Raw genomic sequence first — 16,348 nt, 5'->3', positions numbered from 1 at the left:
TATTACAAAAAGTGAACATTTTTTGCTTGTTAAATATAATAATTTCTGAAGTTGTTGTCATGGTAAGTTAGTGCTACATCCTTACAGTTCTAAAGTCTTGCATTCTAATTCTGGCCCAGGCATTGTCTGTGCTGCATTTGAATGTTATTCCCATATTTGCAATAATTTAGCCAAAGGTATTCTTGTTTTCCTCCCATATCCCAGTGACGTGTCTGTTGGGTTAATTAGACACTCTACCTTGTCACCTTGTGAGTGTGTGTTGTAATATATATATATATATTCCAATTCACAAAGAATAAAATTGCTTACAAACGCAGGTTAATAAAGAGTGTAGTAAGTTATTTTCTTCTTTATTTAAGTAGATGGATGGAAAGGTAAAACACACTGGACACACTAAAAGCTGTTTTGGAAAAGTGGATGATTGCAGAATTGGATGTCACCCTGAAAAACACCCTCCAGAATGAGCTCTCTGGGACTGGGAGCACTTTTAGCCACATTCCACCATGGTGTGCTACGAAGTGCCTCTGGGGGTCTTTTCTGCCAACAGCTATCAGGCAATTCAGTGGTTCCACCCGATGTACTTGATAAGTTTACTTTTATTTATTTATTTATAGATCGATTGATTGGCTGTATTATTTGCCCTGTGAGTCTATCCTTTTTTATGTTTCTGCTGCTGTATGCATTTGAATTTCTTCATGGGATTAATAAAGGTTATCTAATCTAATCAAAAAAGTAATCATAATACATTATAAAATTTTATTTCAATCGATCGTTTTAAACTTAGTAAATACCGTTTGTTAGTATTGAAAAGCTTGTGTGCATATAATATTCATGCAGGGCAGACAACGGGTGGGTGGATCTCTTTATTTATCTATTTATTATTTATCATTATTATTATTTTTTATAGAAGGGTAGAAGTGTTGAGAAATACTTGTTGCTAAAGAGTCTGCACTTTAGTAACTATCACTATGCACAATTGTAGATGAAGCTGTTTTTTTTACCAGCCAATCGAATTCAAGCAGCTACGCAGATCTGCACATAGCTCGCTCTGCAGAAACGCGAACTCTTGACTAGTCATCCCAAATAGCGGTCCCCGCGTTGCTATAGCGGCATGAGGGCATGACTACCGTATATTGAAAAAAACAACGGGACGCTCCGGAAAGGCGTATCCTGCCTCCGTTCCCTTTGACTCGGGAAGTGCTCCAGAGCTCTGCCCTATAACGGTCCATGGAGTTACCTGTTAGGCGTTAACCTTACTGCAATAACAGCCCTCATTACACATTTCAAAACAAATTCCTCGACCGCGTTGCATTAATGGTTCACTAAGAAGAGGATTCCTTGCCGTTCCCGTTATGGCCGTGCACTTGCCTCCGTGTGTCATAGACTGTGGAACTGGGTGAGTGAGTTGCCTGACGAATACGTGGAACAGCGCGGGTCGCCTTACGGTCATGGGAGCTCCCAAGTTAGCGGAGTGGTGGTTGCAGTGACTTCGGCGAGGTGCCCGCACAGACATCGATCGTCATAAACGCTAAAATGCTTGAGCCTTCAAACTGGTGTTTTTCTTTAATATGCCTGCTTTTCATTTTTTTTTCCAAGAACAAGTTTATAGTAGAAAAAACATTTGGTAAACATTTTGCTGTAATGGTATTAGTTGCTCTGGACGAATGAACGAAAGGCGTTTTGTTTAGCAAGGCATTTCGCTGACAGCTGTTCAGTTATTCCTTTGCTACCAGGTAATCTATCCGCTATGGTGAACGTTTATATAAGTGCTCACGACTGAAATTGATATTCTTATATATTTGAATTTGGAGAATACTACCGATTTCTGTCCGTTGCTCAGTGAAGAGATTTTAAATAGGAGCAGTTTCACGTGTATATCAATAAAAAGAGTGAGTGTAACATTTTTGTATGTAGTTTCAGTATGCACAGTGTTGAGTAAGTTTAGCTCTTTCGGGTTTTTAGTATAGTGCATCTTTACAATGTACTTGACACATTTCCACATTTTGATAATAATCTTATAAAACCCATTGAATGACCTAAAGAAAGGAAATTCAATCGAGAAGATCAAGAATGCCATTACTGTTATTTTTTGTCTTGAATTGCAGTTTTGCTTTTTGCACTTTCTTGTAGCTATTTGCTCACCATGACTGACAGCTGAATGGCATCATCATGGCACTGCATGTTATTGTATATTGTCCTACATTATCTATGTTTTATGGTACTACTGAAATAGGCGTTTTGTTAATTGTTATTTTTTATTCTTTTATCTGTTTATAAGATAACATCTGTTTACACATAAGGGATAGCAGGTGGTACTGAAAGCTAAAAGAAGAGAGACTAGGCTGATTTCAGAACTCGGAGGTATGAGCTATGAGGAGAGACTGAAGGAGTTGGACTTTTTTGGTTTAAGCAAACAGGGATTAAGAAGTGACATGATTGAATTGTTTAAATATTGTGAATGGAATTAGTAAAGTGGATTCCAGCTATAATTTAAAATGAATTCTGCAGTAAGAACACAGCAACTCGGATATTTGTAAAGATTTGCCCAAATGTTATAAAGTTTTTCTTCATGCAAAGAACCATTGGCACATGCAATGGATTACCACTAGTGTGGTAGTGAGTAGGACTTTAGAGACCTTCAGATCTCAGCGTGATATTATTTTGGACAATCTAGATAATAAGGATGGACACGCCTGTTGGGCTTGAGAGCCTGTTCATGTTACAATTTTTTAAAAGTTCATATCTATATATATTTAAAATGCTAAGGTCTTTCCACAATCCACATCTCATGCAATTACTTACAAACTAGTAAAGCTACAAGCTTGATTTTGGTCCTGATTGAAAGCAAACTGAATTGACTGGACATCATTTAGAAAGACACACCTACAGTATGTATATAAGGTCCTATATTTCCAACTGCATGTCAGGAGAAAGGGACAAATGCCAAGTCATGAAGTCCAAAGAACTCACTGTTATCAAATTGTTTTGAGGCATATATCAAGGCAAGGGGATAAGACCATTTCTAAAACTGTGAGCATTCCTGGGAGCATGGTGGCCTCAATAATAAGGGAATGGTTGAAGTTTAAAACCACCAGGACTATTCTTGAGTTGGTCACCAGGCCAAACTGAGTAACCAGTGTAGGGATAAGAGAAGACAAAACAGAAAAATGTTTGGGGTAGTCACCCCGTATACTTGGAACAAGTACTTAGCAAAAAAACAGATCTTTAAAGGCTGGAGTTCAAAACAGAACTGAGAGATAAAATGAAAATGTTGGTTATATAGATGAGTTGGAACAGGAAGTGATATCCCTAGACCCAGGCGGGATTTACATCTGCTGGTCTGCAGAGAAAAGAGAGAAAGGATCAATGAACACTACCAGCCCCTAGTCTGGCATATAATGACACCCATTCAAGCCCTTTAGCTGCCTTCTATGCGCACAGGACCTTGATTAGGGAGGTGTCCAAGAACCCAATGGTCAACCTAATGGAGCTTCAGAATTCTTGAGCTAGATGGGGAATCCTGTCAGAAGGTCAGAAATTTCTGCAGCACTCTTGAGGAAAAGGCATTAATGGCAGCCTGCTTGAAGTTTGCCAAACAGCATATAAATAGCAAAAGCTTGTAGAGACTTACTCAAGAAGATTTTAATTGGTCAATGAGTCTTCTACAAACTACTGAATCAACTGTCAGAATACTTATATAAGTGACTTATTTAATTTCTTGCTCTTTTTAATACATTTGCAAACCTTTCTGGAAATGTGTTTTCGTTTTATCATTATGGGTTATTGAGTGTAGACTGATGGGTAAAAATAGCAAATTTAGTCCGTCAGTCACTCTCCAACCCACTGTATCCTAACACAGGGTCATGGGGGTCTGCTGGAGCCAATCCCAGCTGACACAGGGCGCAATGCAGGAACAAATCCCGGGCAGGGCGTCAGCCCACCGCAGGGCACACACATACACACCCACACACTAGGGACAATTTAGGATCACCAGTACACCTAACCTGCATGTCTTTGGACTGTGGGAGGAAACCGGAGCACCCAGAGGAAACCCACGCGGACATGAGTAGCACATGCAAACGCCATGCAGGGAGGACCCGGGAAGCAAACCCAGGTCTCCTTACTGCGAGGCAGCAGCAAATTTATTCATTTAAAATTATATCTGCATTACAAAAAAGTGTGCAGGAAGTGAGGGGGTCAGAATACGTTGAGTATTAGCAAATAGTAAGCAGCACACCCCCTTTGTCTGTCACCCCATAGCCCCAGGTGTCCTCCTTTGATATCTTTTAATATTACTGTAGAAGTTTACAAATATGAGAAACTAAGGTTAAGCCTCAGTTAAATAATACTGCTTGCATATTAAGTTAGATTAGATTAAAGTTTGCTAAAAAAAAAGAGAGAAACATTTTAATAATAAAGGTCTAATACCAATTGGCCAGTAATTCCTTTTCTTCCCATTTCTTTTTAGTTTTGTCTCATTTCTTGCTTTTCATTCAGACCTAACAGATAAATGATACTGTGAGGTAATAACATAATATTTTCAAACCTGCTTGACTCAATGCAGAGTGCTGGGCCAGTGCCTGTCCTGGCAGCACTGGGCAATAGGCAGGAAACAGCCCCTGTACAGGATGCCAATTCATTATGGAGTCTACTTGCACCACCACACTCACACATATACAGAGGCCAGTTTTGATTAGTCAACGTATTGAATACATCTTTGGAGATGTTCGAGGAAAACCTACACAGAAGTAATATAGGTAGACTAATCAAGCTTAACACAGACAATTACTCGTACAGGCAAAACAAAATAGTAAATATATGTAAAAAGTTTAACATTGGATATTGTTATTTTATACACTCACCTAAAGGATTATTAGGAACACCATACTAATACGGTGTTTGACCCCCTTTCACCTTCAGAACTGCCTTAATTCTACGTGGCATTGATTCAACAAGGAGCTGAAAGCATTCTTTAGAAATGTTGGCCCATATTGATAGGATAGCATCTTGCAGTTGATGGAGATTTGTGGGATGCACATCCAGGGCATGAAGCTCCCGTTCCACCACATCCCAAAGATGCTCTATTGGGTTGAGATCTGGTGACTGTGGGGGCCATTTTAGTACAGTGAACTCATTGTCATGTTCAAGAAACCAATTTGAAATGATTCGAGCTTTGTGACATGGTGCATTATCCTGCTGGAAGTAGCCATCAGAGGATGGGTACATGGTGGTCATGAAGGGATGGACATGGTCAGAAACAATGCTCAGGTAGCTCGTGGCATTTAAACGATGCCCAGTTGGCACTAAGGAGCCTAAAGTGTGCCAAGAAAACATCCCCCACACCATTACACCACCACCACCAGCCTGCACAGTGGTAACAAGGCATGATGGATCCATGTTCTCATTCTGTTTGCGCCAAATTCTGACTCTACCATTTGAATGTCTCAAGAGAAATCGAGACTCATCAGACCAGGCAACATTTTTCCAGCCTTTAACTGTCCAATTTTGGTGAGCTTGTGCAAATTGTAGCCTCTTTTTCCTATTTGTAGTGGAGATGAGTGGTACCTGGTGGGGTCTTCTGCTGTTGTAGCCCATCCGCCTCAAGGTTGTGCGTGTTGTGGCTTCACAAATGCTTTGCTGCATACCTCGGTTGTAACGAGTGGTTATTTCAGTCAAAGTTGCTCTTCTTTCAGCTTGAATCAGTCGGCCCATTCTCCTCTGACTTCTAGTATCAACAAGGCATTTTCGCCCACAGGACTGCCTCATACTGGATGTTTTTCCCTTTTCACACCATTCTTTGTAAACCCTAGAAATGGTTGTGCGTGAAAATCCCAGTAACTGAGCAGATTGTGAAATACTCAGACCGGCCCGTCTGGCACCAACAACCATGCCATGCTCAAAATTGCTTAAATCACCTTTCTTTCCCATTCTGACATTCAGTTTGGAGTTCAGGAGATTGTCTTGACCAGGACCACACCCCTAAATGCATTGAAGCAACTGCCATGTGATTGGTTGATTAGATAATTGCATTAATGAGAAATTGAACAGGTGTTCCTAATAATCCTTTAGGTGAGTGTATGTTGTCGTCTAACGCTGATACTGCTGATACTGATGTTTCAGTTCTTTGCCTGCTGCTATTGGCTGAAAATGATTGATTTAGTCACCCTCTGCACCATTTTGCTCCAGTTAGAAGATGCTTTTCTGTTTAGTATCCAAACCCATTTTTAGTTATTCATTTTGAAGATTGTATTTTATTTTTACCTGGTATTTCTGCTTTTTATTGTCAGTAATATTCTTCTTCATTTTGTCTTCAATAGCATTCAGCCTATATGCATTTTATAGTACTCTTTTTTATTCGTGATTTACATTTAACATTAATGTAATGCAGATAATGAGATATCTGGATGTAATTTCCTATAGCAAAATTATTTGCCCAAAGAATATAATAAAAATGAATGCATTTGTTGTCAACAAACAATGTTAATTGAATATTATTACTATTATTAGTATCTTTTACTATGCCGTGTGACCTAGAATTGGATTTAATCAGGCTTAAAAATGTACAGTATGTGCATTTCACTGTGTTATTCAAAATCAAGACAAAAGTTCTTCTCACTTTCTTTAGAAGTGAAACTGTTTACAGATTAACCTGTTTATATGAAAGTACTTTATGACTAAGAAAGGTACTCCTGCTGGCTGTAAAACAGAATAATATCTTTTAGTTTTGAATATACTGTATCTTTAGTACTATTGCACTGAGAGATGTTCATATTTAGGCAAATGTTGTTTGATAGAAAGAATAAAATTGTCACCAAATAACGAAGTGGGAGTAAAGGCCTATTCTCTAAATACACGGTTGTATTTATTTAGAATAGTGGAAAATGTAATTTCCATAGGTGCATGAAAGTTAACTTAAATCATAGTGTTGTATGTATTGAATTGTATTTTATATTCTGTATCTTGCAATGTTGAGAAGTAAAATGTAATGGATACAGATTATTCTTGTTTTCATAAACTGGATGAACCTTGCATCTTTCTAGTCTAATCTAAAAATGTAACATTTGAATAGTCAGTGGAGTTGTAAAACTGAAAGTACACCCTATGAGAAAGACCTAGGAGTCATAGTGGACTCGTCACTATCTACTGTACTTCCAGACAGTGAACAGAAGCGACGAAGAAAGCTAGTAGGATGTTAAGTTATAATATGTGAAGTGTCAGTCAAGTTGGGGTTATGCTAAAGTTATGTGGCATACAAGTGAGGCCTCATCTGGAGTACTGTATTCAGATTTGGTGTCCAAATTACAAAAAAGTAGTAACAGCACTAGAGAAAGTTCAGAGGAGAACAACTAGGCTGATTCTGGGACTAAGAAGTACCTGTATGAGCTATGATGAGAGATTGAAAGAGCAGAGTCTGCTCAGTTTAAGTAAACAGAAATTAGGGCAGGGGCATGATTGAAGTGTATAGAATTATGAAAGGAATTGGCACAGTAGATCCCAGTTTTTATTTTCAAATAAATTCTTCAAGGAGAATATGCAAACATGGTTAGAAACTTCTTAAGGGCAGATTTCACCCAAGTGTTATAATGTTTTTCTTTATGCAAAGAACCATAGACACGTGGAATAAATTACCAAGTGGTGGGGTCGAGAGTAGGACTTTAGGGACCTTCATATCTCGACTTGATGTTGTTTTGCACAATCTAGGTGAATAGGATGGTGAGGTTGTTGGGCTGAATGTTTTGTTCTCATCACAATTTTTCTAATGTTCTAGTATATTGCTGTCATATCCCATCCCTTACCTGTTTTGTTATGTGAAGAAGTGGTTAGTGATTGCTTAAGTGAGAGTAACTGAATGTTACAGTTTATTCTTGTCTCATCCACCCAGACTTTGGGAGCCTTTAACCATACACTGGAATAAAACAAAAGTTTTAGGAAATGGATTTACTGTAGGAAGTATGCAAAACAGATGTTGTTTAATTTATTAATGTTATTTTCTGTGTTTGTATTCACTGTCAGTTGTTTGTAATATACTATTGTCAATAGTCTGTGAGAGAGACACGGCAATCAATTTGAACACAAATTTGAAAACCTAATCCCCAAATGGTTGAAATAACTTTAACAAGATTAAAAAGTATGTACAAATATTGCACAGACTAAAATTTCTGATTGTCAACCCATCAGCCCAGACTGGTTTATGTGTACAAATTTAGCATAAATGTGTGATTCTTTTAGACAGTTTTAGTTGTTATTTGTGAGTTTCAGAACTTCAAGCTTGAGGTAAAACAGCATTCCATTGCTGAATTATTGGGAATATAAGAAATATTGAAAATATGTATTTTTAGGGTTAAATAATCAATCTTGTTGCAGTGTAGGTGATTCTTGGTCTTTATCTAATCAATGATGTGCCATTTATTAGAAAATAGTAATTAAAATGAGACTTGTTGAAAAATATTTAGATTTAAACATAATTGTTGTAGTTATAAGAGCTCACGTGAATAAAAAAGTCCTGTGAACAGTATGGCAGAGATTAATAAAGCCGATAGTAAGAGCCAACTTGATTGTAATCTGTCAGGTTTAAATGTCATGATGTAGTTTGATTAATGCTTTTTAAGTATTTCATTGAAGACTTGAAAACTTTTCATCTGTTAACTCAAAGCAAAGCTGCAGCTCGGATCCTGTTAATTTTTCAACATCGTTAACATTTTTCAAGCTCCATGCTTTCCTTTCAAAAAAGTAAAATAATATTTTATGGGAGGATTGAATATAGTACTCGTGGTAACCAATTTTAATACAATTTGTAGAATTAGATTATTGAAATATGCTCTAATTTTATGTTCTGTTTTGTGCTGAACAACATCTTGAATAGTGTTCTAAACATAATGACAGATGCGAGATTTTGTTCATTATAAATTGTTTTATAGTTAGTAACAAAATGAATTGTCAAAAAATAGATGGATATTCTAATACAATGATGATAGCATAAATAACAGTTACATAATAGTGTAAAGGGAAAATATACCATATAAATGTAAAGGAAATATGTTTATGTGAGTTCATAAATATGTATGTGTATATATCTGAAACCAAGAAAGCGACATGTTTGTAGAAAGTTAGACATAAATTTCGTGTAGAGATCAGTAAATAAATTATATGTTAGTTTTGTTTTTTAATTTTATTGGTTTTATTACAATCATTCCATACAAATCAATACATTTTTACAAAAAATAAAATTAAGAACAAGTCGACCCCCACCCCTGAGAGAGAGCAAGGCAAACGGCGTAAAAGTTAAGGCTTGTAGACATACCTAAATCAATAAGTTTGATAAACCATTAGAGATGAATGGAGAAGACAAAGAAATACAGAAATAATTGCTTCCTCTGTGCTTTAAGAGCTTATTTTAAAATATTACTGATTAGATCCTAGATAGATAGATAGATAGATAGATACTTTATTAATCCCAAGGGGAAATTCACATAATCCAGCAGCAGTATACTGATACAAAAACAATATTAAATTAAATAGTAATAAAAATGCATGTAAAAGCAGACAATAATTTTGAGTAATGTTAGCATTTACTCCCCTGGGTGTAATTGAAGAGTCGCATAGTGTGGTGGAGGAACGATCTCCTCAGTCTGTCAGTGGAGCAAGGTAATTAAACATTTTGGTCCAGAATGATGTTACTTTGGTGCAGGCCCAGAACATGTGACCCAGTGAGGCTAGGACTTGATTGCAGCGTTTGCAGGTTGGATTTTGCCCTGGAAACATTTTGGAGAGTTTTAGATGAGACAGATGTGCTCGATATACAATTTTGAGTTGAATAATTGTATGCTTTGCGTATATGGAGCTTGAGTGAATTCTCTGCATTGCTACTTTCCATTCCTTTTCTGATATTTTAATTGAGAGATCTTTTTCCCAGTGACCTCTTGGATCTTTGAAAGGGAGGGACTTTAAATGATTTTATATACAGTATTGTAGAGATGGTGTCTGAGTCCTTGAGATTGAGCAATATTTTTTCCAGCATGGATAAGGGTGCCAGATGAGGAAAATGAGGAAGGTTCTGTTTTACAAAGTTCCTTATTTGAAGATAGTGAAAGAAATGTGTAGCTGGAATATTAAATATGGAATGTAATTGTTCATAGGATGCAAAGACGTTGTCTATATAAAGATCTCATATTCTGATCTATATAAAGATCATATTCTGAGTGAGTGAAGCACGATTGGGTTATTAGTGTATTGCCGATAACTTGCATTTATTGGGGCACAGAGCAGGGAATATAAAGAAGTACTGAAGGATTTTACGTCTATTGTGGACCCAGCCTGTGTATCTTCTTCTATTGGTGTCCAAGTTTTTATAGCTTGTATATTTGCTGCAGTTTTTTTTCCGTTTATAGCAGCAGCATGGTAGATGCAGTTTTACAGCCCCCTGTAGTTTTAATAGAAGTGCTAGTTGAGTTCCAGAGATATCAATTTGTGAATCCATCTTGTCATCCCAGGTTTGATTCTGACCCCTGTGGTCAGGACATTCACTTTCTTTTAACTGGTTTAAGACATGCTATGCTGAAAAGCCAGAAGTCTATGTGACCATCATCATCAAGTCCTTCCATGAGAACCCTAAATACAAAGAGGACTGTTTTACTTATGTTAGGTAGATTGCCCAGAGGGGACTGGGCGGTTTCATGGTCTGGAATCCCTACAGATTTTATTTGTCTGGAGTTTTTTTTTTTGTTTGTTTTTTCTGTCCACCCTGGCCATCGGACCTTACTTATTCTATGTTAATTAATGTTGACTTATTTTTATTTTTTACTGTGTCTTCTATTTTTCTATTCTCCATTTTGTAAAGCACTTTGAGCTACATTTTTTTGTATGAAAATGTGCTATATAAATAAATGTTGTTGTTGTTAATAATTCCACCTCTACGTCGCATCGAGTCTCAATCCAGACTCTTTTCCAGTGTGGTTCTAAGATGGTGGAAAGGGCTGCCCTCCTCCATCCATACTGCTGACTTCTTAAATGTATTTAAGAAGCGATTGAAGACCATTCTGTTCTGTGAATATCTTGTCTAATTGAAAAGAGGAAAAAAAAACTTTGCACTGCAATACTTTATATTCTTGGTTATTTAAGTTTAATTGCTTTAATGATTATAATCTATGATTGTAAATATATAAGATATTACATCATTCACTTGCGGCAATCAAATTTTGTTTTCTGTCCTATTACACTTGCTGAACAAACAAGCTGTAGCCTAATATTACTTGATTGTTTACCTTTGTTATAAGTCGCTTTGGAAAAAAGCACCTGCTAATCAAATAAAGGTAAATGTAAATGATAATGGATTATGAAATACAGTACTGTCATTCATATGGATGTAGTAATCTATATTGAATGAAATATGTCTAGAGTATAATTGATCATTATTACTAAATATATTTGAAGTTTTTATTTTTCAAAAGCAGTAAGTTCTACACAGCAGCCCTGAATGTTCACAACTTACTTATTATACTGTACAGCTTATCTCTTGTTCTAAACTGCGTCTTGTGGGTCGAGACTTCTGTTCTGTAGAAGATACTGCTTCTGAATGACAAATGGAATGTATTTACATATATGTGCCTTTTTGTCTTTTGAATACATCAGCATTGGATTTCCACTTCAGATTCTAATGTTTAACTTTTTTTTTGTATTGCTCAATTTTGTTTGTTTACTCTAAGTCTTCATGTTGTCCTAATAACAACATCCCAATTTTTCTGAAACTTTGCTGAACCAGCCAATTTTTATATACATTTGTATAAAATTGAAAGTACTTACTGTTGTAATGTCAGAGGGTTTGCATGAAGTTGCTTGGCTTCCAGTGGACCAAGTTTTGTTGAAATTATAGAACTACTAGCAAAATACCCGTGCTTCGCAGTGGAGAAGTAGTGTGTTAAAGAAGTAATGAAAAAGACAAGGAAACATTTTGAAAATAACATAACATCATTGTCAATGTAATTGTTTTGTCACTGTTATGAGTGTTGCTGGCATATATAAACATAGAGAATATATACATATACATACATATGTACATATATATACATATACATGCATATGTACATATATATACTGTATATACATACATATATACACACTCACATACATCCATATATATATACATATATACATATATATATTTACATATCTACACACATACTGTACATATACACACACATACATACACACACATACATATATATATATATATATATACATATATATATATATATATATATATATATATATATATATATATATATATATATATATACCCTTTGGGGTACAAGCAGCTGTTGCTGGGGGTGCCAGAATCCATCGAGGAGGAAAAATGAAAAACATTATTTGTACAAAATTTTAATTTCTCTATTCCTAAATAATTAACTGGCAGGCTATTTCGTATCAGTGCAATACGTTGCTTGTTAAAACGGATGACTTCCGCTCTTACGTGCACGTAGTGCTGCATGGGCATTATGAACTATTGTATCTGTTCAAGTTGTATTTAAATTTTAAATATAAGTAATTTTTATTTAGTCGACAGAAATATCTTTGGTAGGAATGTAATTTAAATTTAGTCATCATTGCATACATTTTTCTTCACCATAGAAATGTAAAGACTAAATTCAACTTACATTCCTACCAAAGATATTTCTGCCGACTAAATAGAACCTACTTATATCAAAATAGAACTTGATAAGATATATTTATTCGAATCTGAGCTTGCATTTTAGATTGATTTAACGTGCACTACATCGTGCCCCGTGCTATTGTGCTCTCGCCTGCCGGCCTCAATAAGTCACCGTCACTTCGCTCTTACTTTTTTACCGTTAATTTAATCATGGGCCTCCCTACAGTTTTGTTTATTTTCAGGTTGTAATGTTCATTAAATTTACGTTTCATCTGGTCCATTGGCAGACCGTGCATCTCACACCTAGGCCTTCAGTACTTCTCCCTCTGAATCAACCCGCCTCTCAAAAACTAATTTATGGTTATAAAAACCATCTTAATATGCAGAAATACAGTATAAAGAGCCGCTGCATCGCAGATAGATATCTCCTGTAGCCACAATAAATGCCTTTATTGAATAGACAAACTAGGGGTGAACAAGTTCCTTTCTACTGCAGCTACAGCCGCAACACACATAAAAAACATCAATAATAACTCATAAACTTGCAATATTATTTAGGAAAATCGCAACATTTTACTCACCAAAAATTTGGATTATCTATACTAATAAAAGGCAAAGCCCTCACTCACTCACTCACTCACTCACTCACTGACTCACTGACTCATCACTAATTCTCCAACTTCCCGTGTGGGTGGAAGGCTGAAATTTGGCAGGTTCATTCCTTACAGCTTCCTTACAAAAGTTGGGCAGGTTTTATATCGAAATTCTACGCGTAATGGTCATAACTGGAAGCAGTTTTTCTCCATTTACTGTAATGGAGATGAGCTTCAACGCCGTGGGGGCGGAGTTTCGTGTGACATCATCACACCTCCCACGTAATCACGCAGTACATAGAAAACCAGGAAGACCTCAAAAAGCGCTGAAGAAAACATGCATTATATAATTGAGAAGGCAGCGAAACAATAAGAAGCGAAGCGAAAGTGACATATACAACCATATTCATGAGTTCTGCTACTTCGGAAACAAAGCACGATGTAAACCTACACTTTAAATTAAGTTCATAGACAGGCTGCCGCTGGCGTTTGTAATTTAGTGCCTGCCCATATAAGGCCGTCCGTCAGCGGCAATCCAATAGCAAACTCCACTAAATATTCACGGGTGAAGGACTGTGCTTATGCAGAGGAAGATGAGATGGTCAGGGTGGTGTTTGGCACAAACTCAGCGAAACTGCGAGAGAAAGTTTTAAGTGCCAGGACTAAGGTAACATTAAATACAGCCATGGACATAGCACGAGATGGCACCAGCACAGCTGGGAAACTTCGATGCATGTACACCGAAGCGGCTCACGTGAACTGACGCAGTGCACAGATAAAAGCAACAGTTCCAAAGAGCTGAACAAAACCAATTACACAATTGAAAAGGCAGCAAAAATATGAAGCGTCTGATACATACAAGCATATTCATAAATCCAAAACAAAGCACACGTTGGAAAAAGTCAATGTCCCGCTAAAGGAAGACAGTGTAAAAACAACCGTGCATGCAGTGTGTCAGGTCTCAGATAAAGAAGAAGACGAGCTGTTTATTGATGCAGTAAGAAACGAATCGATGAATGAAACCTGTCATCTTTACAACGATTGACAAACACGGAATGTAACTTGAACACAACACATCCTACAAATACGAACCTGATTGAAAGAAATAATGATAATCAAATCCTTGATGACAGCAACACAGTAACACTCACAAAACAAATACTGTATATTGACAGTCATGTTACGTTATTTTTAAAATGTTCCCTTTTCTTTTCTAGCTTTTTAACACACTACTTCTCGCTGCGATGCGGGTATATATATATATATATATACCCGATCTACATACTCGAATAATGGATACTTTATTCGCCATCAATGATTGTTTTGGTAAAGCCATACTCAGTGTATTCATTAGATGAACGGTAAAAAGTAAGAGCGAGGGAGGATGACTTATTGAGGCATGCAGGCTGTAGTGCGTCAACTCTATCTGAATTGCGATCACATTTGAAAAATATATCTTTTCAAGTTCTATTTAGTCCATATGTGTCAAACTCAAGGGCCGCGGGCCACATCCGCCCGGCGTAATTATATCCGCCCGAGATCATTTTATATACTGTATTATTGTTATTAAAGCCCGGTATATGAAGCGCTGGTAACACAATAAACTACAGATCCCATAATGCAGCGCTTCAGCTGCCTTGCCGAACACTTACCGTTAATCAAGTCTACCTTATGATGCTGCAAGTTATTGCGGCTAGCTCACACGATGCTGAAGAGAAAAGTTGATTCTGAAAATAGAGCCTTTAAAACCGATGGGAGGCTGAGTATATGTTTACTGAACCCGTGTGTCTCATTTGTGGAGCTAATGTGGCTGTAATTACAGAATTTAATCTAAGACGGCACTATGAGACAAAACATCAGGGTAACCTGAATGCAATGCAGAAGATACAGAAAGCAGAATAATTAAATAAGAATCTGACACTTCAGCGGACGTTTTAACCGTGCACAATCACAAAGTGATTTCAAGTGAAGCTGCTTTTATGGGAGACACAAATGCACCAGTGCATTTGCCCCACTTTCCCTGTTGCCAAGTAATGTTAAACCAAGTCGTCACTACGGTGTTCCCAAATACGCACTTTGCTGATAAACTGAGCGCACTGAGTTTGCACGGCGCTTTGGTGACTTTGAAGAACAAAAAGTCCGTCTACATGCGGCTCGAACCTTGTGCATGTTTGGTAGCACATATCTGTGTGAGAAGCTCTTCTCAGTGATAAAGACTAACAAAACAGCACACAGGAGTCGCCTCACTGATGAGCACCTGCAATCCATCCTGAGAATCTCCACAACACAGAACCTCACACCAAACAGAAACGAACCTGTGGCCAAAAAAAGATGCCAGGCGTCCAGCTCTAAAATGACATATGAGCAAAGACAACTGAATGATTTGATTTGTTATTGCTGAAAGGAACACATTTTATTTATATTTCTAGGTTTTGTTATGCAGCATGTTCATATTTGAATTTGTATAATTTTGACAGGATATATTTTTATGGAGAGCAAAATCTTTTGGGATATTTAAAATCTAAGTTTATTTTTATATAAAATTACATAAGAGTAAAGAAATTTGAATGTTTGTTCTTTTAACGTTTACTTTATTTCTAACTTGTATAATTTAGACAGGATATATTTTTATGGAGAGCAAAATATTATAAGTTGTTTAAGGTTTGAGTTGATTTATTCACGAATAATATTCCTGTCTGTTTTTACCATTCCTACCAAAGATATTTCTGTCGACTAAATAAAAATTCCTTCTATTTAAAATTTAAATAGAACTTGAACAAATACGATAGTTCATAATATCCACGCAGACTTGCACGTAAGAGCGGGAGTCATCCGTTTTAACAAGCAGCGTATTGCACTGATATGAAATAGCTGTGTGTGTATATATGTAGATATGTATGTATATGTATATATATGTTTATATATGTGTGTGTGAATGTATGTATATATATATGTATTTGTGTGTGTATGTATGTATGTGTGTATGTATTTATGTGTGTGTGTATATGTATGTGTATATATGTAGATGTATATATGTATGTATATATGTGTATATGTATAGATATGTATATATATATGTTTATGTGTGTGTGTGTAAATATATATATAT

The 16,348-nt window shown here is 36.5% G+C and overlaps 1 protein-coding gene across 1 annotated transcript in view; it reads left to right on the top strand.

Annotated features, from left to right (window-relative positions):
* The first annotated feature begins 1,177 nt into the window (after positions 1-1,177).
* Positions 1,178-16,348, top strand: part of LOC120529650 (actin-related protein 3B) — a 58,291-nt gene continuing 43,120 nt past the window's right edge. The window contains exon 1 of the mRNA XM_039753636.1: positions 1,178-1,396. Coding sequence (XP_039609570.1) covers positions 1,353-1,396 — 44 coding nt within the window. The 5' untranslated portion in view covers positions 1,178-1,352. The remainder of the gene's footprint in view (positions 1,397-16,348) is intronic.

The sequence above is a fragment of the Polypterus senegalus genome, chromosome 5 (genome assembly GCF_016835505.1).
Source record: "Polypterus senegalus isolate Bchr_013 chromosome 5, ASM1683550v1, whole genome shotgun sequence".
Classification (NCBI taxonomy): domain Eukaryota; kingdom Metazoa; phylum Chordata; class Cladistia; order Polypteriformes; family Polypteridae; genus Polypterus; species Polypterus senegalus.
The sequence above is the reverse complement of the archived record's forward strand: the minus strand, read 5'-3'. Positions and strand labels throughout refer to the sequence as shown.